At 43.2% G+C, this 26217-nt stretch overlaps 2 protein-coding genes across 4 annotated transcripts in view; one reads left to right on the forward strand and one right to left on the reverse strand.

Annotated features, from left to right (window-relative positions):
• The window catches only part of SEPTIN10 (septin 10), a 76551-nt gene extending 53274 nt beyond the window's left edge, over positions 1-23277 (reverse strand). Inside the window, exons 1-2 of one of the 3 annotated variants that reach the window (XM_081086190.1) lie at positions 22924-23277; positions 4839-4904 (exon numbers count right to left, since the gene is read on the reverse strand). In XM_081086190.1, the coding sequence (XP_080942316.1) occupies positions 4839-4852 (14 nt within the window). In that variant the 5' untranslated portion in view covers positions 4853-4904; positions 22924-23277. Of the gene's footprint in view, positions 1-4838; positions 4905-22923 lie in introns of those variants that run through there. The other 2 variants (XM_081086189.1, XM_081086191.1) reach the window with 2 other exon arrangements.
• Positions 23278-23533: 256 nt separating this feature from the next.
• On the forward strand, positions 23534-25126 carry SOWAHC (sosondowah ankyrin repeat domain family member C; the record flags this gene model as incomplete). The annotated part of the gene is made up of 1 exon (XM_081088404.1): positions 23534-25126. The coding sequence occupies exon 1, from the start codon at positions 23537-23539 to the stop codon at positions 25124-25126; it is 1590 nt and encodes a 529-aa protein (XP_080944530.1). The 5' UTR covers positions 23534-23536.
• Between the last annotated feature and the right edge of the window lie 1091 nt (positions 25127-26217).

The following is a 26217-nucleotide window of genomic DNA, read 5'->3' on the forward strand; positions in this document are numbered from 1 at the left end:
ACAACTATAGGCCTGATGAACATAGGTGCTAAAATCTTCAACAAAATCTAGCAAATCGGTCCAGCATTACATTAGAAAGGTCATACACCATGACCAAGTGGGATTTATTCCAGGGATGCAAGGATGATACAATATCCACAAATCAATAAATGTGATATACCACATAAACAAATTGAGAGACAAAAATCACATAATATCAATCGATGCAGAAAAAGCATTTGACAAAATCCAACACCCTTTCTTGATAAAAACTCTCAGTAAAGTGGGAATAGAGGGATCATACCTCAACATAATAAAAGTCTTATATGACAAACCTACAGCCAACATCATACTCAATGGGCAAGAACTAAAACCATTTCCCCTAAGAACAGGAACAAGACAGGGATGCCCACTTTCACCACTCCTATTAGACATAGTACTAAAAGTGCTAGCCATAGCTATCAGACAAGAAAAAGAAATAAAAGGCATCCAAACTGGAAAAGAAGTAAAACTGTCATTATTCACAGATGACATGATACTGTACATAGAAAACCCTAAAGACTCCATCAAAAAACTACTTGACGCCGAAACCGGTTTGGCTCAGTGGATAGAGCGTCGGCCTGCAGACTGAAGGGTCCTGGGTTCGATTCCGGTCAAGGGCATGTACCTGGGTTGCGGGCACATCCCCAGTGGGAGATGTGCAGGAGGCAGCTGATCGATGTTTCTAACTTTCTATCTCTCTCCCTTCCTCTCTGTGAAAAATCAATAAAATATATTTAAAAAACAAAACAAAACTACTTGACTTAATGATTTCAGCAAGGTAGCAAGATACAAAAGTAACACCCAGATCTATGGCTTTTTTATACACCAATAATGAACTCACAGAAAGAGAAACTAAAACAACACTTCCATTTATAATTGCACCAAAAAAAATTACAATACGTATGAATAAACTTAACTAAGAAGGTAAAAGACCTGTACTCGGAAAACTACACGACATTGAAAAAAGACATAGAGGAAGACATAAACAAATGGAAGAACATACTGTGTTCATGGATTGGTAGAGTCAACATCATTAAAATGGCCATACTACCCAAAGCAATTTATAGATTCAATGCAATCCCCGTTAAAATACCAACAACATATTTCACAGACCAGAATAAACTAGCCAAAAATTCATCTGAAATAAAAGAAGACCCCAAATAGCCACAGCAATCCTGAGAGAGAAGAACAAAGTTGGAGGGATCACAATACCAGATATCAAGCTATATTACAAAGCCACGGTTCTCAAAACTGCCTGGTACTGGCACAAGAACAGACATAGAGACCAATGGAACAGAACAGAGAACTTAGAAATCGACCCAAGCCATTAAGCTCAGTTAATATTTGACAAAGGAGGCAAGAGCATATAATGGAGGCAAGACAGTCTCTTCAATAAATGGTGTTGGGAAAATTGGTCAGATACATGCAAAAAAATGAAACTAGATCACCAACTTACACCATACACAAAAATAAACTCAAAATGGGTAAAGGTCTTACCAGGTGTACTGGTTAATAATAAAACATGACAATTTCAAGAGAAACATCAAAAGTGCTTTATTCAAAGTAATGTCCACGGCTAGCTACACATTTCCCCCATCTTTTAGGTAATTTGTGGATACCGTCCCAATAGAATTTTTCTTGTTTTGAGGCAAACCATTCAGAGACCCAATTTTCCACTTCTTTGTATGTTTTGAAGTGCTGCTCAGAAAGTGCGTGTGCCATCAATCAGAACAAGTGGTAATCTGAAGGAGCAAGGTCTGGTAAATACGGTGGGTAGGTTAATACTTCCCAGGCAAGATCTTTTAACATGTCTTTAACTGGTTTTGAAGTATGTGATGGTGCATTATCATGAAGCAAAATTACTTTGCTGTGTCTTCTGGTACATTATGGTAGTTTCATGATCAAAACGTGGTTCAAATTGATTATTTGCTGTCGGTAGCGATCAGTACTAACAGTTTCACCTGGTTTTAGAAGCTCATAATACACCACATCTTTCTGATCCCATCAAACGCAGAGCATTGTCTTCTTTCCGAAGTGATCTGGCCTTTCAATCAATGTTGACGGTTGACCTGGATCAACCCATGACTTTGTGCATTTGGGATTCTCAAAATAAATCCACTTTTCATCGCCAGTCACAATTTGATGCAAAAAAGACTTTCTTTCGTGCCATTGAAGCAACATTTTACTGATGACTTTTCGGTTTTCCATTTGTCTTTTGTTCAGTTGATGTGGCACCCATTTTCCTTCCTTTAAAATCTTTCCCACTGCTTGTAAACGATTGGAAATTGTTTGCTGAGCAATGTTTAATCTTTCTGCAAGTTGTTTTTGAGTTTGACATGCATCTTCATCCAATAATGCTTGTAATTGCTGGTCTTCAAACTTTTTCGGTTGACCTGAATGTTCTTTGTCTTCCACATCAAAATCATCACTTTAAAACATTTAAACCAGTGTTCACAAGTATCTTGAGATGGAGCATGTTCACCATAAGCTTCCCGAAGTATATGGTAAACATGATCTCACTCATATGTGGGATATAATGAACAACATAAACTGATGAGCCAGAGACTAAAGAACAAAAATAGAGCCAGAGAATAAGAAACACTGAACAGACAGTCCAACCTCAGAGAGAAGGTGGGGAGGGAGGGGGGGGGGTGAAAGATCAACCAAAGGACTTGTATGTATACATATTAGCATAAACAATGGACAGGGACACTGGGGTGGTGGGGGTTTGTCCTAGGGGGAGGGAGTGGTGGGCGGGGGGGGTGGGTGTCAATTGGGGAAAAAGAAGACATGTAATACTTTAGACAATAAAAAATATATAACTAATACAACTGAGGAAGTAACTTTAAAATTTTATTTAACTAATTTAAATATAAATAGCACATGTGGCTAGTGGCTACCATACTGGACAGTGTAGGACAAAACATTTAAATTAAAAGAAGGGAACTGTCAAGTTGGATAAAAGAACAAGATCCAACTATATGCTGTCAATATGGTAACTGAGAAGCTAATTCTAAAATTTATATGAAAATCTAGGATTTAGAATAGTAAAAACAGTTCTGTAGAAGACAGGATTGAAGGACTTATACCACCTACTCAAAGCTACAATCATCAAGTGTGATATAAAAAGGGCTGAGAACTTCTGAAGAAAGAGGTTTGAGGCATGGAGGGGATTCCAGTTCTCCATTGTTGTATGGGTACAAAGGAGCCACATAGCAAATACCTAAGAATGATGAGGAACTGATAGCAACTGGCCTGCCAAAAACTGAATTCTGCCAACAAACTGAGTTTGGAAGGGGAGCCTCCAGATAAAAACCCAGCCAGCCAACATCCTGAGTGTGGGACCCTGGACAGAGAAGCCAGTTGTTGCTGTGCCTGGCTTTCTGACCTCTAAGTGAGCTAATAAACAGGTGTTGTTTTAACCAAGTAAATTTGTGGCAATTTGTTATGGAGTAACAGAAAACGAGTACACTGTATTTCCTTTTGTGCTCTTTAATCCCTTTTAGTCATGTAAGCATATAATATTTATAATTTTAAAAAGAGAGAGTGAAGAAACACTATGCTTCCCAGACATTGAAAGTATTCAAGAAGATTCAAATAATTCTTGTTATCTGATAAGCATATGCAAAAGTTGAACTAAGTGGCTGCAGAATTCCTTGTGGCTCTAAGGCTATATAATTTTTTTAAGCTAAGAGGCTTTTTATTACATTAATAATTAGGATTATGATAATATGTGTATCTCAAAATAATCCCAAGTATTTAAGGCATGCTATTACAATAATCATATGGCTAACAGAGAGGGGTAGGAACCAACACATTGAAATAACACACCTGTATCAGACATCAAAATCAATGGCAAATATGGCTCCAATTATTCAAACTACCAGACGAAAAGCTGAAAAGCTTTGTAAAGCTATATAATTTTAATGTCATGAAAACAAAAGAAGCTCTTCAAAAATATGGGATGGGTCACCATGAATTATTTGAAGAGGGGCTAGAGAAAATGAGGAGTAAGCAATCAGCACTCAATAGGTTAGTCACTAAAGATTACTACGACAATAGTTTCAGCAAAGCAGTGTGTCAGTAGGCACATTAAGAGTAATTCAAAGCCTTTGAGGAGATAAAATAAAGGTGAAATATACTATTATTACCAATGAGAAAAAAAATTAAAAGGATGGCAGTTTGGTGGTCTGATTATGACTTATCGAACCCATGAGGACTTTAGCATGTGAAGAGAAAGAAGGAAAAATAAGAAGAAACATAACTGGAACACAGAACTAAAGGCAATTATTTAATTTTATCGAATTACCCAGGCTTATATTTGTAATTTTCTTTTTTTAAAAAACTGACAACTTCTCTTTCACCAAGTTAAATTTATCCATCCTTTTAAATATAAATTTTATTAGAAATTACTGAAACACATCCCTGCTATACTGCCCATTTAGGACTTTAAGACCCTGGAAACATTAAGGTCTGACCTCACACTCAGGAAGGCATCTGACAGCTGTCCCGTGACTTCCCACACTCTCAAGAACTACAGGAGTTCTCCACATCCACCAAGTTCTGCAAGTATGCCCAGCAAAAGCAGTGCTAGTCTTCAGTTAGAATTTTAATTTGCTTAATGTCAAGTAGGATAGAGACACTGGACACATAGCAATTATCCACTCCATCATTGATTTTTAACTTGAATAAACATTAAAGTTATTTCACATTCAAGGTAAGTATAAACAAAAGTCTCTTAGTTCTCTGAATAATTATCTTGAAATCACAGAGATAATCTGGAGTACTTTATGGATCTATTTCAAAGATATACTCACTCTCTGTTCATCATCAGATACTTGGGAGGACATACAAGACTTTGTTGCCATTGGAGACTGAAAGAGCTGAAAAAAATTAATAGAAAATATACATATTACTTCAAAAAAACCTACAGCTAAATAATGTATTTACATTAAAAAGAAATTCTAATAGTCACTATTACCAAATTTTGACTTGTAATCTATACAATTGACTCATGTTTAAAACCTTCTTGCTAGATAGATATCTGCATAAATAAATAATATATAGTAGTCAACATATAACATACATTCATGCACTTACACACAAATTATTTAAAAAATTAGCAAATGCCCATTTACATAAAGGAAAACAAAGAATATCACCTTTATTTGAAAGACTTTATTGGATTGAAAAAAGGAAAATAAGACATTTCACTTAAAAACTACTCTAGGAGCCAAGAGGCACTCAAAATTTGTTATAGTCCACTGTAGCATGCCAGGGGAAATAGATATGTTAATGCTCCAATTTCAGTATAGTTAGAAAAGCAGGTATTTTTAAATGTCCCTTGGTTATCCAATTAAAATTGAAATAATTATCATTTATCAAACTCCTATTATATGCTAGCTTATTAAATACATTTTCTTACTTAAACCTTACAACAGATCTGAGTTTTAACATTCCCTGCATGAGAAAGCTACAATTCAGAAAGTAATCATACAGGCCAGTAAGCCAGGTCTAATCTGACTGCAAAGCTGTTCCTTCTACTGTCCCAAGTGGTAAACCAAATACATATTCACTGTGCTTGAAACAGTCAGGAATAGGAATGGGGGAAGACAGGTGTGAGAGAAGTTCTGTGAATTTCAAAGCAATGCTGCTTTAGAGGCATTACTATTCTACTACTGAGTGCAGCACACAATACTGAGGAAATGTGTGCATTTTAAAAAAGTAATATTAATATGGACATAGTAAGAAAACATGTAAACAGTGCCAATAAATTCCCTTCCTATCTTTGATTCCCTAATCCCTCAGCAATTCTGCTCCCCAGAGGCCACCAGCTTATGTCTCCTTCCAGAGACAGACCATACATGTAGAAACATACATGAATATGCAGGTCTCCTTTGTTTACAGGAGTAGCCTATTGTTCTATACTGTTTTTTGGTTTGTTTGGGGTTTTTTTGGCTTAATCTGTCCTGGAGGCCATTTCACTAGTACCCAGATCTACCTCACTGTTTCTATAGTATAGCATTCTGTTCTGTATACTAGAGTATATGTAAATGTTTTACCTTTATTTAAGCAGTCCCCTGTTCTTTAATTACAATGAACTATGCTACAGTGATAAAAGGGAGAACCATACCAACTGCAGCAAGGGAATTGTGTTTCTACACCTCACCAACCCCCATCTCATCCCTCCACCTCGGTCCCCACCCCCAGGTGTGAATGCAATCCCACTCAGACACTCAGGTTTATTTCATGACTGGATATTACAGAATGCTAACAACCACCTTCCTCTGGTACATACGGGTAATCTAAGCTATTGAAGGTTAGACTTGTTAAGTAATCACTACATAGTATACAGTGTTTCCAAATCCTAAGTAGCTAACTGAACACACTGTTCCAACATGAAACGGCTCTTAGCAGTTGGAAGATGCCACTGTATGAAAGTACACCTACTGGCTGTGTTTCACAATTTAAAAAGTAAAAGCACATCAGACTGGCCTAAGATTTTGTTTTTAGTAACTATACAAACACTTCACCTTACTTCCTCCAGCCAGCCCCTGCAATTCTAATAAGCCCCTTCACTTTAGTCACTGTGTTGGCATAAGCAGATTGAGTCCCTCTTCTACACCAGGACAGAAAGGTAAGAGTAACTAGAAGAGTGTAGTAGTTAATGGAGATTTAGAGAAAGAGGTCACTAAAGGCCAGAGCAGTTTCTAGGAAGACAATGATATTGAACTGAGTCGGAAAGGTGGTATAGCATCAGATGAGGTGGCATTTAAGGTAGAAAAAAAAACCCTGAGCACCAGGAGGAAGCAGAATTTCATATCTGGAGAAAGTAAATAGTGATTATGGAATTTGGAAAGAGAAGACAGGGTTCATTGGTCTCCTGCTGCAAAGTTATGAATAAGGTTGAGAGACAGATTAGGGACACTAAAGATCCGTATCTGACTAAAAAAGTTTGAAGTGTCCAGTCCATCTAAAGCAAGGGTGGGGAACCTTTATTCTGCCTAGGGCTATTTGGATATTTATAACATCTTTTCAGGCCATGCAAAATTATCAACTTAAAAATTAGCCTGCTGTATCTGGTCAAACCTTTAATTAATTCACTCCTCATGCCTTGGCAGGGCCAGACCAAATTATTTCATGGGCCTTATACAGTCCACAGGCCAGACATTCCCCATCCCTGATCTGAAGAGGCTGACTTGTGGTAAAGGCAAAACAGTGCCACAGAAAATGTCTTTTTAGGAGCTCTGTTCAGAGCCTTGCATGAGATAAACTGAATGAGAGAGCAGAACACTCCACAATCAATGTTACTTCCTAATGTAAGGTGCCATTTGCTCACATCAGTGATGGAAGTGAGGTGCCACACATCTAACTTACTGAAGACTGTGCTATTTTTACTTACCAACTATACAACTTTAATTAAACTTTTAAAAATTACAGTAATAAAAGTTTTTAATATAATGGGCAACATATTACTTGGGTTTTGTGAAATGCTGTTCAGTAAGCAGTTTGGTTGGTAAGTACCAGTAAAATTTGCATAGAACACAATGACTGGTTTTGTGCTCATCTGTCATTAAACTTTGACTAATAGAACCTGTGTTACATTTCTGTCATTTATGTAAGTTCTTATCAAATATCCGCTTTTGTTTATTCATTTCTGGTGTTTCTGAATACCTGCCAAAAAGCCTATTTTAAAATCTCTGTGGATAAATGTTTTGATGAGGAAAAAATAATGAGTCACATAAAAAGTATTATAAATAGTTGCTTTTAATATTTTCCACTGGTACTACTTTACTAGTCAAATTTCCAAAACAACTTTTAGAATGAAAACAGTTTTTAATAAATGTCCTGTCCCATTTTTAAAGGTAAAATAATAAGCGGACCAGATATTTATGTTTACTAGCGGACCGGTACATGAAATTCGTGCACTTGGGGGAGTCCCTCAGCCCAGATTGTGAGAGGGCGCAGGCCAGGCCAAGGGATCCCACTGGGGCACGATCGGGGCCAGGGAGAGATGCAGGAAGTTGGCCAGCCAGGGAGGGACCGCAGGAGGGCTCCAGGGCATGTCTGACCCATTTCGCTCAGTCCCGATCAGCTGGACTCCAGCAGCAAGCTAACCTACCAGTTGAAGCATCTACCCCCTGATGGTCAGTGCACATCATAGCAAGCAGTTGAGTGGCCTTAGCATATCATTAGCATATTATGCTTTGATTGCTTCAATGGCCGACCGGAAAACCAGACACTTAGCATATTAGGCTTTTATTATCCTATCTAATAAAAGAGAAACATGGCAATTGGCGTACGACCGCTACCCTTCCCATTGGCTAATCAGGGCAATATGCAAATTAACTGCCAGCCAAGATGGCAGCCGGCAGCCAGGCAGCTTGAAACTAACATGAGGCTTGCTTGCTTCAGTGACGGAGGACTCCAACGTTCCCCGCCTGCCGCTGCAGGCCTCTGAGCTGCAACTCTAAGCAATTATGTAATAAATACAGAAGCTAAACAAAAACCCAGAAACCTGCTTTAGTCCGCTGGGCTTCAGCCAGCAGGATCGCAACATTGTAAGCAAAGGCCAGAAACCTACTTTCAGCAGCGGAGGCCTAAGAGCTGGAGCCAAGCCTCAAAGCTAAAGCTGGCTCAGAATAAAAAAAAAAAAAAAAGGAGCGGTTGGGAGCTTCAGTCACCCACCAGCCTGAAAACAGCCCTCAGCCCTCAGCCCCTCACCCAGACTGGCCAGGCACCCCAGTGGGGACTCCCACCCTGAAGGGTGTGTGACCAACTGCAAACAGCCATTATCCCCTCACCCAGGCTGGCCAGGCACCCCAGTGGGGACCCCCACCCTGATCCAGAACACCCTTCAGGGCAAACCAGCCGGCCCTGACCCGTGCACCAGGCCTCTACCCTATATAGTAAAAGGGTAATATGCCTCCCAGCACCAGGATCAGCAGAGCCATGAGGCCTCCCGGCACCGGGATCAGCGTGACAGGGGGCAGCGCCCAAACCCCCTGATTGCCCTGCAGCTCTGTGTGTGACAAGGGGCGGGACCACAACCTCCCTATCCACCCTGCTCTGTTCGTGACAGGGGAAGGCGCCCCAACCCCCTGATCAGCCCTGCTCTGTGCCTGATGGGGGGAGCTCCCCAACCCCCTGATCGCCCTGCAGCTCTGTGTGTGACAGGGTTCGGCGCCCCAACCCCCTGATCGGCCCTGCTCTGTGTGTGACAAGGTGCGGCGCCCCAACCCCCCCCCCCCCCACGGGCCCTGCTCTGTGTGTGACGGGGTAGAGCCATGACCTCCCCATCGGCCCTGCCCTGAGTGTGAGAGTGGCAGCACCCCAACCCCCTGATCAGCCCTGCTCTGTGGGTGATAGAGGGCAGCGCCCCAACCCCCTGATTGGCCCTGCTCTGTGCGTGACAGGGGGTGGCGCCGCAACCTCCCCATCAATCCTGCCTTGAGTGTGACAGGGGACGGTTCTCCAACCCCCCAATCGGCCCTACCCTGAGCATGACTGAGGGTGGCATCACAACCTCCCGATCGCCCTGCTCTGTGCATGACAGGGAGCAGCGCCCCAACTCCCCAATTGGCCCTGCTCTGAGCCCGACCAGGGGCTGCACCTAGGGACTGGGCCTGCCCTCTGCCACCTGGGAGCAGGCCTAAGCCAGCAGGTCGTTATCTCCCAAGGGGTCCCAGACTGCGAGAGGGCACAGGCCGGGCTGAGGGACCCCCCTCCCCCCCCGCCGAGTGCACAAATTTTTGTGCACCGGGCCTCTAGTATAGTATAATGCATAGCCCATGGACAATACTGTGGGGAAGATTTGGGGAGGGGGCAGGAGTGGGGTGAAAGGGATCAATAGAGGGGTAGAAGGGGGACATCTGTGATAGTTTCAACAATTAAGCAAAAAAAGAAAGAAAGAAAAAAATAAAAATAAATAAGCGGACCAGATTTGACCCAGTCCCTTTAGGGTAAACCCTGAATTAAAAGTACCTAGTAACAACCCCCCAGAAGTGGAATTCTGTCTGCTCTACCACTGACCACCTACTTACTATATGAAATCACTATGCTGAGGAATGGGGCCTTGGGAGGAGGAAGACATGGCCCTTGATCTTAAGAACTTAATCTCAGAGAACACAAACTTATAGCAGGCAATCATAATCCCATTCTAAAACACAAAGAAGACTAACAAAATCACTATTCCTACACTTGATTACACTGTCGCACAAGTTTGCTTTTCCTGCATTTTTAATTTTAAATACATATATATGACATAAATACAGAAACATACATATATTTAAATCTCTATACTTACTACCTAGAAGAAAAAATATTAAACAGTACCTTTAACTCCTAGCAAAGTTTAGCATATTTATTTACTTATTTATTCATTTTTTTAAAGATGTAGTATGTAATGAGTCATAGAAAAAAGTGCCAGAACATTCTGGGGTAGCTGGAGGAAAATCAGGTTCTTCCCCTTCTTCAAAATTTCAGTGTGGGGAGTATGGGCCAATTATAGGAAAACATATGGTGATTCTTTCACAACAGGACCCTAGAATACTTTCCTTACCCTACTTGGAAACATTCCTTAGACACTGCGTATAGCCTCTGGGTATAACAATGAGCCTGGGGGAACAGAATTCAGACTTGACTTTAAAAATAGCTTCATTTTAACGTCATTTCCCTATAGTTTCTATCTTTATAAAGTTAAAGAAATAGAATCAAACTTTTCAAATTGTCCCTTGGTGTTTCTTGGAGTCTTTTTAAGACCAAAAAAAAAAAAAAAAAAAAAAAAATCTGGGCCCATTTAATGGGTTTTGAGGAAAGGGTTCTTTGGCTTAAAACAATAATTTAAAAGATTACACAGACTCATTCTTTAAAATCATTTTATTACATCTTCAGGTTAAGGAAACTTTAAAAGAAAGTTAATAGTGCTGATCTAAACATTTCCTAAAAATAAATAGTAATATTACCTTATTCAAATTCTGCATAGGATCATTCTAGAATTAGATGCTAATTACAACCCAGGGAAAAAAAAGAATTCAACTGAAATCAGTAAGACTTGGTAATATAAGACAAAGCAACACATTGGCCTCCTGTGTGCAAGCCTGCCTGGATCTCCCCCAGGATAGTCTCAGTCTAGGGCAGCTTAGGGTAGTCCAAGTCCCGTCAATATATCCATTTTACCTCAATTTTACCATCCTCTTCAATAAATACAAAACCTAAATCGTAACTAAACAGTCTAACATTCAGCCTCAAAATATCAAGACAAGGAAATTCCTTTTATTTTTTTTAATATATTTTATTGATTTTTTACAGAGAGGAAGGAAGAGGGATAGAGAGTTAGAAACATCGATGAGAGGGAAACATCGATCAGCTGCCTCCTGCACACCCCACACTGGGGATGTGCCTGCAACCAAGGTACATGCCCTTGACCGGAATCAAACCTGGGACCTTTCAGTCCGCAGGCCGACACTCTGTCCACTGAGCCAAACCGGTTAGGGCAGGAAATTCTTGATAATTGTTTATGTACTAGTAAAAGGAGTTTCAAGCTTAACAAAAGCTTATTAACATGGCTGCTTAAAATACAAATGCAAAGCTTACTTTGAAATTACTTTCCCTCCCTTAATTAGAAAAGCAGTATTTCATATTTATTATAGGGGAAAAATACCATTTCTAATTATGTCTTTTTAAGTTAATACTGCAATAAATGTCCCTCATGCAGCAGCCAAAGAGGTCCTCCACTCAGATCTCCCTCCCTTCCAGCAAGAACTTGCCCTTTGGCTATGAAGAATGCTGACAGCTTCCAGCTGCAGAGCCTTCAGGGTCTGCACAGTACTCAACCCAAGACCAGCTCTTCCCAGGAAGCCCTTAGCCAAAGACTGAGCACAGTGAGGGTGTCAGGATGTCAGGACCTGGCCCCTTCTGCCCTAAGCAGGCAAACCTAACAGTCAAAGCTCTCCACTGGGTTAACCCAAACTTTTCCAGATATGCAAGACCTCTGAGGCTCTTTGTGCCCAATTCTGCTTCCTAACCTCTTTCCTTTCACAGCTATCAAAATCTGCACCAAGGCCTGATCATTTTTCCTCTCTAGCCTAGCTTCCTCCCCGTTTCTCTTCCGCAGGCATCACTTCTCCCCAGTGTCTACCCTTAAGCAATCTCTAACACTCTTAACTCCAACATCTGCTTCCCAGTGGGTCCAAAGGGACAGTCCTGTAGAAACAACTGTTAATTTCCTCATAATAAATTCCTAGAATGTAGTCAAAGGTATAAACATATTGCCAAACTGCCCCTCAAAAAGGCTGTACCTGCTTACTTTTCCAAAATTAGAGGTGAGGATGCCGTTTTGAACAGGGTGGTTAGGGAAAGCCTACCTGAAAAGACCTGAGGGGTTAAAAGAGAGTGGTGAAGAGGATATCTGGAGGAAGAGCATTCCAGGCAGAGGGAACTAACAATGGCAGAGATCCTGAGGCAAGTGTGTGCTGCAGTGTTTGAGGAATAGCAATAAGACCAAGCAGCTGGAGCAGAGAGAGGGAGGCAGACTGGCCAGAGAGAAATGCAATGCCAGAACATGCAGGGTTCTTGTGGCTTGTTGTAAGGCCTTGGGTTTGAAGGGTTTTGTATAAGAGGGACATGATTTCTCTTTGTACTAAAGGGTTTGCTAAAGCTACTACGTTGAAAGTAGACTAAAGAATGGCAAGGCAGAAGCAAAACTAGTTAAGAGACTGTTGCATTCATCTAATCCAGGAAAGACATCATGGCAGAATGTTAGTGGTGAAGAGGTAAGATGGGGTCAAATTCATCTACCTTGAAGGCAGAACCAACAGAACTTGCTGAGGGCTCAATGTGGGATGTAAGCAGATATAAAGAATGGTTCCAAAGTTTTTGGTTTGAACAATAGGAGGAGGGAGCTTCCATTTACTAAAACTGGGAAGACTGGAGGAGGAGGAGGAGGAGGAGGAGGAGGAGGAGGAGGAGGAGGAGGAGGAGGAGGAGGAGGAGGAGGGAAGATCAGGAGCTCTCTTTAAAACATGTTAAATTGGAGATGCCTATTAGATACTGAAGTGAAGGGACTGAGTATGTAGTTGGATAAACAAGTTGAGAGTGCAGAGATATCTGGACTGAAGAAAACAATTCTGAAGTCATTAATATATGGCTAGTACTTAAAGCTGTGGAATGAGATGAAATCACCCAGGGACTGAAGGTACTCAAAAAACAGAAGGGATCACAGAATAGAGCCCTGGGGGTCTCCAACATTAAAAGTTGGAGAACTGAGGAGCAACCAGTCCAAATGGCTAAGAAGGAGGGTGAAGGAAATCCAGAAAAGTGCGGAGTCCTGGAAGACAGGTTTTTAAAAAAAAAAAAAAAAAAAAAAGCTGTTAGGGAGGAACGAAGAATGTGCTCCTACTATTCTTTTACTTACCATGTGTGGCTGCTTTCAGAAAACAAGAGCATTGCATAATTGTGACAGAGACCTTGTGGCTCACAGCATTGAAAATAGTTACTATTTAACCCTTTAAATGTTTGCTCACCCTTTATCAAGAAGAATGAGAGGGTGAATGAATGAGGAAAATGCAGTACAATTTTTAGGCAGCCTCTTGAGTTTACGTAGTGATCATGATGTTAGAGTAAAACCACCCAGCATGATTTTCCCCCCATCATATTCAGCAGTGAGGGTACAAGAGCAGAGTCCTGGGAGTTTAAGTGTGTGTGGGGGGGGGGGTGGGAGGGGGGGGGAAGGAAGGTTGTCAGGGAAGAATGAAGGAGCAAGAGAGAAAACTGAGATGTGCATGAAAAAACTTATACATGTTATAAAATGGACTTAAAGCTGGTAAAAAAGAAAAAGGCATGAAGGATATGAGGGAAAGGGGAAAGGTTCAATAGATTAGGTCAAAGAATTATGGGACTTGGAGTTATCTGAGGGAGTAAACAAACAGGCAAAGTAGGAAGTATGGTCAGAGTGAAATGCCTGATTAGGAGGGGTTGCAGTTATTGGGTAATGACAAAGTCAAGTTATAAACTACAACAAAGAGATGCTACAGTAGAATAGAGAGCACAAGGTATTTTAGGAGAGGAGGTCAAAAACTGAAAGGCAGAGAGTAGAAGCAAGATGGCGGTATAGGTTAACGCCGGAGATTGCTGCCTTGAACAACCAAATCAAAACACACCTAAAAGACGGAACGGACATCATCCAGAACCACAGGAAGGCTGGCTGAGTGGAAATTCTACAACTAGGAGGAAAGAGAATATCATACCCAGACTCAGAGGAGGCGCAGTGCTGAAGTGAAATACTCAGGTACGGAGTGCGCGCGGAGCGGGCTGGCGGCGGAGGGCGCGGTTGGTGCTTTCAATCGGGAGGGAGTCTCAGATTCTGAGCTCCAGATCCGGGCGAGTCTCTAGGGACCCAGACTCAAACGGGAGAAGCGGGACTGTCTGGCTTCAGTCGGAACACGAAGGCAGCTTTCTCTCCGAGGTTTGCAGCGGTTGCTGGGACTCTGTGAGGCAGAGCCTCTAGGGACGGAACTGAGAGCCGCCATAACTGCTCTCTCAGGCCCACCCTGTTGATCCCAAGCCCGAGCGACCCACCCGCCCCACCCAAGCCCTGCGCAGAGCCATTTGCCAGATAGCCTCAGACAAACGCTAGATTAGCACCTCTCTAGAGGACAGAAGTTTTCCCACTGCAGACACAGCTGATTCTCACAGCCAGTTGGCCTGGAGGTCAAATCCCCCTAGTATTAACTACAACAATCAAGGCTTAACTACAGGAGGACTGCACACAAAGACCACTAGGGGGTGCACCAAGAAAGCATAAAAAATGCAGAGACAAAGAAACAGGACAAAACTGTCAATGGAGGATATTGAGTTCAGAACCACACTTTTAAGGTCTCTCAAGAACTGTCTAGAAGCCGCTGATAAACTTAATGAGATCCTCAACAAATCTAATGAGACCCTCGATGTTATGATAAAGAACCAACTAGAAATTAAACATACACGGACTGAAATAACGAATATTATACAGACTCCCGACAGCAGACCAGAGGAGCGCAAGAATCAAGGCAAAGGTTTGAAATGCGAAGAAGCTAAAAACACCCAACCGGAAAAGCAAAATGAAAAAAGAATCCGAAAATACGAAGATAGTGTAAGGAGCCTCTGGGACAGCTTCAAGCGTACCAACATCAGAATTATATGGGTGCCAGAAGATGAGAGAGACCAAGATATTGAAAACCTATTTGAAGAAATAATGACAGAAAACTTCCCCCACCTGGTGAAAGAAATAGACTTACACAAGTCCAGGAAGCACTGAGAACCCCAAACAAAAGGAATCCAAAGAGGACCACACCAAGACACATCATAATTAAAATGCCAAGAGCAAAAGACAAAGAGAGAATCTTAAGAGCAGCAAGAGAAAGAAACTCAGTTACCTACAAGGGAGTACCCATACGACTGTCAGCTGATTTCTCAACAGAAACTTTGCAGGCCAGAAGGGAATGGCAAGAAATATTCAAAGTGATGAATGCCAAGAACCTACAACCAAGATTACTTTATCCAGCAAAGCTATCATTCAGAACTGAAGGTCAGATAAAGAGCTTCACGGATAAGGAAAAGCTAAAGGAGTTCATCACCACCAAACCAGTATTATATGAAATGCTGAAAGGTATCCTTTAAGAAGAGGAAGAAGAAGAAAAAGGTAAAGATACAAATTATGAACAACAAACATGCATCTATCAACAAGTGAGTCTAAGAATCAAGTGAATAAATAATCTGGTGATCATAATAGAATCAGGGACATAGAAAGGGAATGGACTGACTATTCTTGGGGGGAAAGGGGTGTGGGAGATGCGGGAAGAGACTGGACAAAAATCGTGCACCTATGGATGAGGACAGTGGGTGGGGAGTGAGGGCGGATGGTGGGGCGGGAACTGGGAGGAGGGGAGTTATGGGGGGAAAAAGAGGAACAAATGTAATAATCTGAACAATAAAGATTTAATTAAGGAAAAAAATGAGAGAAAAAACTGAAAGGCAGATTAATGAAAGGATAATCTATGTGGATACTGAAATCACCCAGAATTATGAATTATGAATTACGACAGGTCTAATGTTAGAGAATTACAGAGAGCCAATAGCAACACCGTCAAGCATAGGAGGAGAGGTTTCAGAGATGACTGAACAAAGATGGTGAGTATGTAATGTGATAGCTAAGTGAGAATCAAAATTGGGAGTATTCAGGGAGAGAAGAATGACCTGGAAGTGGCAATGAGAAGTAATGTCAACAACCATGCCTCTAGGAAAGAGTGATGTGATACACAAGCGGTTCTCAACCTGTGGGTTGCGACTCCTTTGGGGGTCGGACGACCCTTTCACAGGGGTCGCCTAAGACCGTCAGAAAACACATATTATAATTACATATTGTTTTGTGATTAATCACTATGCTTTAATTATGTTCAATTTGTAACAATGAAATTGGGGGTCACCACAACATGAGGAACTGTATTAAAGGGTCGCGGCATTAGAAGGGTTGAAAACTACTGTGATATATATATATATATATATAGAGAGAGAGAGAGAGAGAGAGAGAGAGAGAGAGAGAGAGAGAGAGAGTGTGTGTTGGGGGGGAGAGGGTATGCAAGAGTTTTCAACAAGATGCAAATGCAATTTAATGGACAAAGGACAATCTTTTTTTTTAAATGGTGCTGGAACAATATGACTCCCATATGCAAACAAAAAGTGATCCTCAATTCATACCTTCATACCTTATACCATATACAAAAATTAGCTCTAAATGAATCATAGACCTAATAGAAGAAAAGGTATAAACAAAATCTTTGTGGCCTTACATTAAGATTTCTTACTATAACATCAAAAGCATGATCCAGAAAGAAAAAAAAGCTAAATTGTACCTAATAAACTAAAATCTTCTGCTCTTCAAAGCATACTGTTAAGAAAATTTAAAAAAAAAATAATAATAAGACACATACTTGGATAAAACACTGGTAAATAATTTTTCTCATAAAGGACTTATAAAAGTATATATACTTTAAAAACTTGTATAACTCCATAATAATTAGACAATAACTCAATTTTTAAAAAATGATTTAAAAAGACAATTCACTAAGGATATAGGATGGCAAATAGGCACATGAGATGCTCAACAGCATTAGTCATTAGGTAAATGAAAATTAAATCATGAGATATCACTATATATCAGAATTACTTTTTAAAAATTGACAATACTGGCAAGAATGCAGACAACAAGAACTCTCAGTTGTTACTGGTGGGAATGCAAATTTCACAAACATTTGCAAAAGAGTTTGGCAGTTTCTTAATTTAGTTAAACACACACTCAGTAATCCTACTCCTAGATATCATCCCAAGTGAAATGCAAACTTATATTCACATAAAAACCTACATGTGAATATATACAGTTAACTTCATTTATAACTCTTTAAAACTGCTAACTGCCCAAATGTTTTTCAACTGGAGAAAGGATGAACAAAATAAATTGTGGCACAAATGTACAATGGAATACTAGTCAACAATAAGAAGGAACATGCAACACATGGATGAATCTCAGTATAATAATTCATACATATGAAATTCTGGTAAAGGCAAAATAACAGGAACACAAAACTGATCAGTAATTGTCAGAGATTAAGAGAGGGACTACAAAGAAGCACAAAGGAATTTGGGGAAAGGGGAGTGATGGAACTATTCTATATGTTTGTGGTTATGATTACACAATTGTATATATTCATCAAACCTCATAAAACTTTCTACTAAAAAGAGTAAATTTCACTGTATGTAAATTATACCTCATTAAAAAAAATTAATTCATAAAGATATAACAAAATTATCTAACTTAAAGTAATCAATACATGGTAAAGTAGTAGCTAACAAAAGCTTGGACATGGTTAAGACAATATATGTATTATTTTCTAAACAGTAATAAAAAAGAAAATATACAGCAAAATATGCAAATGCAAAACGAGATTAAAATATTTTCTCCAATTGTTCAAATTACAATGCAGTATTAGGTTCTTTTGGCTCTTGCTATGTGAAAACTGTGAATTATAATTCTTTTCTAAACAACAGAATCTCTGTTACTATATGACAAGCAGCATATAGATTCTGCCAAAACAGAGATCTCCTAGAATTAATAAAAGTATGGCTTAAGAAGGATGTTAGAATTAACTATTTATGGATGGCAACAGATGCAAACTGCTAGTGCACTAAGTAACTGCCAAAACCACGGATAAGAGCATGGGGCAAGGAGGTACAATGACAACATGAACAAAATAAGAAACGATTTGTCCAACCAAGTTTGAGAATGTTAATCCTCCCCTCCCCCCCGCAAATGGAGACATTATTCAACTCATGGGGTTGGGAGGATATCCTATATAATAAAAGCCTAATACACTAAGTGTATTCTCATGATATAGTGATATCTCATGATTTAATTTTCATTTACCTACAGCCGTCCATTCAACTAATCAAAGTGTAATATGCTAATGATATGCTAAGGCTGCTCAACCGCTCACTATGACGTGCACTGACCACCAGGGAGCAGATGCTCCAACCAGTAGGTTAGCTTGTTGCTGGGGTCTGGCCAATCGGGACTGAGCGAGATGGGCCGGACATGCCCTGGAGCCCTCCCTCAATCCCTCCCCAGCTGGCCAACCTCCCGCATCACTCTCCAGCCCCGATCGTGCACCAGTGGGGTCCCTTGGCCTGGCCTGTGCCCTCTCGCAATCCAGGACCCCTCAGAGGATGTCAGAGAGCCAGTTTCGGCCCGATCCCGTGGGCCATTTTGTGCACCAGACCTCTAGTATGTAATAATGCAAGCACTGCAATCCTTGCCATAGTGAATGCACTTTAGCATTTGGTAGCATTCACTTACCCACTGGATGTATTCAGAGCAGCAAAGAACAAATCCATACAAAAATGTATCTTGAATACTTTAATGTTTGCAAAGATCTTTAGAGATCACTAGACCACTAAAAAAGTAAAAATATGAACCAAGAAGTAAAATATGCCTAGAGTTCCCTTTAGTTTTAAATATCCTTTAATAAGTACTGCCCACTACCGGACTCTCCCACCCCAATAGGGGGCAGGCCGCCCGGCCAACCTCCTGCAACCCCTCCCCCCACCCGGCCCCACCCCAGATTGGCCCCCCTACCCCGATCAAGGGCAGGGCTGGCCGGCAAACCACCCATGGCCCCTTCCCCAGGCTGCTGGCCCCCAATTGGCCCCTCAACCCCAATCGGGGGCAGGCGCCGCCGGCCAATCACCCACGGCCCCTCCTCCCAGTCAACCTCCCACCATCTCCTCCTCCCAATAAGCCCAACCCCGATCTGCCCCAATTGGGGTAGGCCAGCCAGCCAACCTCCCACCATCTCCTCCCAACAAGCCCAGCCCCAATCTGCCCCAATTGGGGCCAGGCCGGCTGGACCCCACCCGTGCACGAATTCGTGCACTGGGCCTCTAGTATACATACATTAAAGAAAAATTTAAAGCTATTTTCTTCATTGCTAAATACAATTGAAAGGCATCTCATGTTATTTTAAGATTGAGTATATAGATAGTTTATAATTGCTAAAAAAAAAAAATCAAATAGGTATACAGTAGTCCCCCACTTATCTATTCTCTCCATGCTTTCAGTTTCTATGAGCAACCACAGTTTGAAAATATTAAATGGAAAATTTCAGAAATAGTAAGTTTTACACTGCACATTGTTTTGAGTAACATTATGAAATCTCACACCATCCCATTCCATCTTCAGGGAAGCGACATCCCTATGTCCAGCGTATATATCTACACTGTATAAGCTTCCCACCTGTTACTTAGTAGCATCTCAGTTATAAGATTAACAGTATTGCAGTGCTTGTGTTCGGTAAACCTTATTTTACTTAATAATGGCCCCAAAACTCAAGAGTACTGATGCTGGCAATTTGACTATGCCAAGGAGAAGCCATAAAATGCTTCCTTTTTTAAGTGGAAAAGGTGTAGAGGAAAAAACAGCATATATAGGGATCTTGGAACATATGTACTAGGAAAATGGGAAATATTGTAAATGTAACAAAGCATATGCAGAGCTTGTATATAATGCTGATGAAATATATCAAAGAATATGAAAAAATGGGGAGAAATATTACGCTCATAAGTTGGGAGACTCAACATAGTAGAGATATAAATTCTCCCTAAAATGATATACAGATTTAACTTAATTCCTATAAAAATGCCAGCAAAATTATTTAATCTAATCTAAAATTTATAATTAAAGACAAAAGAACTAGAATAGCCAAAAAAATTTGAAAAATAGAATTAAGTGAGAAGAATCACTCTACTTTATTTCAAGACTTATTATTTAGTTACAGGAATCAAGACCGTGCTATTAGAAAACCCAGACATACAAATATATGTTCAACTGATTTTTGACAAAAGTGCAATAGAGGACAGACAGCCTTTTTGACAAGTGGTGCTGGAGCATGGCTAAAAATGATCCTCAACCTACATCTCACACCTTACATAAAACTTAATTCAAAATGGGTCATGGGCTTAAATGTAAAACATAGAGTGGAAAACTTTTAGAAGAAAAAAATAAGAGAATACTTTTGGGATCTAGGGTTAGGCAAATAGTTCTTAGACTTAACAGAAGTACAATCCATAGAGGAAAAATGGAAAAAAAATAATTTTATAAAAATTAAAAATGTTTGCTCTGCAAAGGGTTCTATTAAGAAGAAGAAAAAAAACTACTAAGAGAACACATTTGCAAATCACATATCAAGGAAGGACTAGTATTTAGAATATATTAAAAATAAACCTCTAAAACCAACAATTTAAAAAATCCAGTTAGGAAATGCACAACAGACCTTCACTAAAGAGAATATACCGATGGCAAATAAACCCATGAAAAGATGTTTAATATCATTAGCCATCATGGAAACACAAGTTAAAACCACAATAAGTCACTACATACCTATCAGAATGCCTAAATAAAAGATAGGAACACCAAATGCTGGTGAGGATGTGGAGAACCTGATCTCTTATACATTGCTGGTGGGAATGGAAAATGGGCAAAAATGCTGGGAAACAATTTAGCAGTTTCTTATAAATCTTTAAACCCAGCTACTAGGGGACCCAGCAACTGTACACCTGGGAATTTATCCCAAAAAACTGAAGTCTTATATGTTCATTATTTTACATTACATGTTACTGTACATCAATGTTTATAGCAGCTTTATTCATAATAGCCCAACAATGGAAACCTAGATGTCCTTCAAACAAAGCGTGATTCATCCACACCATAGAATACTACTCAGCAATTAAAAAGAACTGACACATGCAACAACCTAGATAAATCTCCTGGGAATTTTGCTGAGTGAAGAAAGTCCAATCCCAAAAGGTTAAATATGTGTGGTTCTTTAAATAACAATCACGAAGTGACAAAATTATAGAAATGAAGAACAAATTAGCGGTTGTTGGAGATTAAGAAAGAGGTGGCGTGGAAATGAAGTGGGTATGAGTATAAAAGGGATCCTTCTGGTGTGGAAAGTTCTCTAAACAATCAATGTCAGTGTCCTGGTTGTGGTTTTATACAATGGTTTTGCAAATGTTATTACTGAATAAAGCTGAATAAAGGGTACAGGGATCTCTACTGTATGTGTATCTCTACAATTATCTCAAAATGAAAAGTTTAATTAGAAAACAAAGGTAGCCTTACTACTGAACTGCAAAATAAGTGCAATTGACAAGAAATCCAACGCCAATTAAATGAAGCGCTTTCTTCAGCACAAGTTTAATTCTGAAGATTACTACGAACCAAAGTTTACAAAACACATTTTTCTCACCCACACATGCACACACACACACACGGCCACTGTAACAAGGCAGTTCCGATAGAAAAACCGAGACTTCTCTAAGTACATCGCAGAGAAGGGGCCCTGGCGGGACCAGGGCTGTCCGGGCTCCCCACAGAAGCGCGGTGTAGCGGGGACACATCGCCTCGCCTCTCGGGCCACAATCCCTAAGCTGTTCCTACAGCGGCGCCTTCCGACTCCAGAGACTGCTGAGACCAGCTCTCAGACTTTTTGGTCTCAGGCCCCCCGGGGAGCTTTTGTTTGCATGGATTACAACCATTGATATTTGTAGTATTAGCAATTAAAATAAAAATTTACAAGACAAGTGTGCACAGAGACACATCCCATCGGCCCTCCGGACGGTGAGGTCCACATCATGTAGCCTCTGAAAAACAACCAACTCACAAGAAAACAAGCGTGGGAAAGGCAAATAACAGCTTGGTACTGTTAGGAAAATAACTGCGACCACACGTTGAGAACTGCCGGCTTCAAATGAGGTAAAAGGATATAACTGGTTTGAAAGGTATACAACAGCGGACAGCTCAGTCACCCGGCTTTTAAAGCACGAGGGTGCCAAGGTGCCCCCCAAAAGACGGTGGGGGAATCGAATTTTAGCGGAGGGCGAGGAGGAGGAGCGCGCGCCGGACCCCGAGGGTCGGGTCAGGGAAAGGCCGCGACTGCAGAAGGTCGCCACCGTTGTAGCCATCGGCTCGGTGCCCAAAACCGTTACAAACACACGGACCCACGATCACTGTTTCCCATTTAACTTGTGGCGAAGACGGGAAGCCGCGCAAAAACTTGAGCCGCTCCCGCCCGGCGCGGAGAGCTGGGGGACCTCACGCGCCGGGTGCGGGCCGCCCGCCGACGCCCGTGGACAGAGGGGGTGAGAGAGGGTCCCGTTCCCCCCAGAAGGGGGACCGCGGAGCCCGCAAGGCCCGCCGAGGGCGGAACCCGCCACCGCTCGACCGGACGCAGCCGGAGGAAGTTACGTTGGGACCCCGGGAACGGCGGGGCGGAGACCCTGGGAGCCCGGCCCTGGGGGGTCGCCTGGACTCACCAGGTGCCGCGCCTCCTCAGAGCTCATGGTTCCGGCGGGAGCTGGGCGAAGTGAGCGGAGGGCGGCCGGAGCGGCGGTCTCGCCACGGCCCGAGCAGCGCGTCGGCGGAGGGAGCCGGGGGCCGGGAAGGGTTCGGGACGCGGGGCGCGGGCCGGAGGCGGCGCGATGGGCAGGGGCGGGGCCAAGCCCGCGGCCTCAGTGACGCGGGCGCGAGCGAGCCTCTCACAGGGGTGTCCCACGACGTGTCGCGGGACGAGTCAGTGCGGGGCAGTGGCTGCAGGACCTGGGCCGGGAGGGAGAGGGGATGCGGCCAGGACTACTCAGCTGGCGGCGGCCGGAGGCACTCCCGCGCGAGGGCCGGAAGTGGGCGGGCCCGGGGCCGTGTCCGCGGGCGGTCGGCGGGAGCCGAGATTGCGGCCGCGCGGGACCGGAAGTGGGCGGGGCGGGGCGGTGCCGGCGGAGGCGTGTTCGCGCGGGGCGCGGCCCTGTGAGCTAGTGGCGGTGTCTCCGGCCGCGGACCAGAGGTTTGGAGTTCGCGGAGCCCGCACCTGGGAGCGCACCGCGATGGGGCCGGGCTGAGCCTCCCAACGCCTAGCGAGCATTGCGACCCCGGATGGAGGGCCCGGCGGAGCTCGGCCCCGAGGCGGTGCTGCGCTTCCTCGCGGAGCGCGGGGGCCGGGCCCGGCACGCCGAGCTGGTGCAGCACTTCAGGGGTGCTCTGGGCGGCGAGCCCGAGCGGCGCGCCCACTTCAAGGAGCTGGTCAATGCCGTGGCCACTGTGCGCACCGACCCCGCCGACGGCTCCAAGTACGTGCACCTCAAGAGGAGGTTCTGCGAAGGCCCACAGTCACCCAAGGCCGCGCCCCCTCGGGACTTGCCCCGCATCTCGGTGACCGCAGAGCCCGAGCCCCATGGCGGCGGTGACCCGGAGGGGTCCGACGACCCGGCCAAGTGCTGGGAGAGCGGCTTGTGCCCCGAGGCGGCGTTCCCGGGTCCGGGCCGTGAACCCGGCGATGGAGAGTCTTCCGCCGCCGCGCTTGGGCCGCCCAGTCTGACCGGCGACGGCCGGAGCGGGCCGTCCCTGAACGGCGGGGCCAGGAGAAAGAACTCGCGGCGCGGCGCGCAGCCTCCGGCCCGAGCACCAACCCCCGAGCCCAGCGAGGACCTGTTACCCCAGCCCCAGGGCTGCGAGGAGGCGGACGGAAGGAGCTCTCCCGGGGGAACCTCCACCCCAAGGTCGACTCGCCAGAACCTCCGGGACCTTGTGATGGGCAGCTCCCCGCAGCTGAAGAGGAGCGTCTGTACCGGGGGCTGCTCTGGGGGAGGACGCGGCAAAGGCGGGGGCGACTCGGACAGCGCTTCCGTTGCCTCGTCGGCGGAGGAGGAGATCGGCAGCGGGGCCTCGGTGACGCTGGACCCTTTGGAACACGCCTGGATGCTCTCGGCCTCGGACGGCAAGTGGGACAGCCTGGAGGCGCTGCTCATCTGTGAGCCTGGCCTGCTGACCAAGCGGGACTTCATCACCGGCTTCACTTGCCTGCACTGGGCTGCCAAGCACGGCCGGCAGGAGCTCCTGGCCATGCTAGTCAACTTCGCCAACAAACACCAGCTGCCAGTGAACATCAACGCCAGGACGAGCGGAGGCTACACCGCCCTGCACTTGGCGGCCATGCACGGGCACGTGGAGGTGGTGAAGTTGCTGGTGGGGGCCTACGACGCAGACGTGGACGTCAGGGACTACAGTGGGAAGAAGGCCTCTCAGTACCTGAGTCAGAGCATCGCCGAGGAGATCAAGAACCTGGTGGGAGCCCTGGACGAGGACGACGGTGAAAGTGCCTCAGGCGGTGGGGGTGGGCGCTGGAGGCTTTCAAAAGTGCTCCCTTCCCACCTCATCACCTACAAACTCTCGCACGTCCTGGAGGATGGAGGGGATCATCACCACCACCACCACCACCACCTGGCTGAGGGATGGGCAGGAGGCAAAGCAAAGGACCCAGGTCGCAAAGCCTCAGGCAGCTCTAGTGGGCGAATAAAACCCAGACTCAACAAAATCCACTTCAAAACCCAGATCATCCACACCACACCCTTTTTCAGAGACCCGGAGCAGGCCCTGGAGGAGGGGGAGCAGGAAGAAGAGGATCGATCTCTTAAAGGCCACTTACCCTCATTCAAATTGAGACCGAAGTCCAATGTATTTGGGTAAAAATAATTTTTATAGAAAATTCGAAGGGTTATTTGTCATCCGAAATACAATACTAGAGGTAGGCAAGTGAGACCAGAAAAGATTAAGGCAAAATTATACATTCTTACTTTGGGGGGTTGGAGTGAGAGAGGGCGGGAGGGGGGGAGTTTCCCCTAGTAGTCTGAGTGAGGTGGCTTTCCAAGTGATTCATCAAACCTTGACCTAGGCCTCTTTTCTCCATGCCATTCTTCTGTCCTGGAGTCCCTGTTTGTAAAGACTAGAGATGTATCTAAATTGGAGGTACAGAATTGATGACTGAGGGTTTCTTTGATTTAACCATTATTGGATGCCATGCTAAGTGAGGAATATTGCTCGTTTATGATTGTTAAAAGTGGTTACTCTTCCAAAAACAAGATATGCAAATTGTAATGAAATTGGTAACATTTGTTAAGTGTGAACGAAGGAAAACTAATTGCATTTGCTTTTTAAGATTTTGCGAAGGTCAGGTAAGAGTTGAAATGCAAAAATTCTAATTAGTAAATGAATAAAAATGGGAATCCTGTTGGTATCCTACAGTATTGTAAGTGTTCAGCTGTTTTTAAAAAGCAATCTCAGCTTTAATCACTCCACTAAAGAAATAAGCAACATTCACTTTGAGTTAATCTGTAGTATGCTTTCCTCTTAACTATCATACGGCACTCAGTATTAAGGTACGTTATTAATAACTACACAAATTTTTATTTAAAGAAAATACCTTGAACACCCTATGTTACTTTAAAGTAAAATATTGCGTGTGGTTCCGATTCTCGCTAACTTGTTTTGCTATTCTAAAAGTCTAAATTTGCTGAAGTTTTTATTCTGGGGTTATATAACCATTCTTTCTATTTGACATCACCCTAGTTGATGGTGCTTAGACTTGAATTGCCTACAGAACTGTTCCTGATTTAGATGATTAGCAAAAATTGGCATAAGTGTATGTGAGCCTATGCTTCTCTCAAGTAATAATTAAATCAACCTAAGGTACACTTTTTGTTTTACTAATAAAACATGCTCATAGTCTATACTTTGTAGCAATATTTTGCAAATATTTAAAATACTAAATCCTCTCAATT

The sequence above is a fragment of the Myotis nattereri genome (genome assembly GCF_964212035.1).
Source record: "Myotis nattereri genome assembly, chromosome: 3".
Lineage (NCBI taxonomy): Eukaryota > Metazoa > Chordata > Mammalia > Chiroptera > Vespertilionidae > Myotis > Myotis nattereri.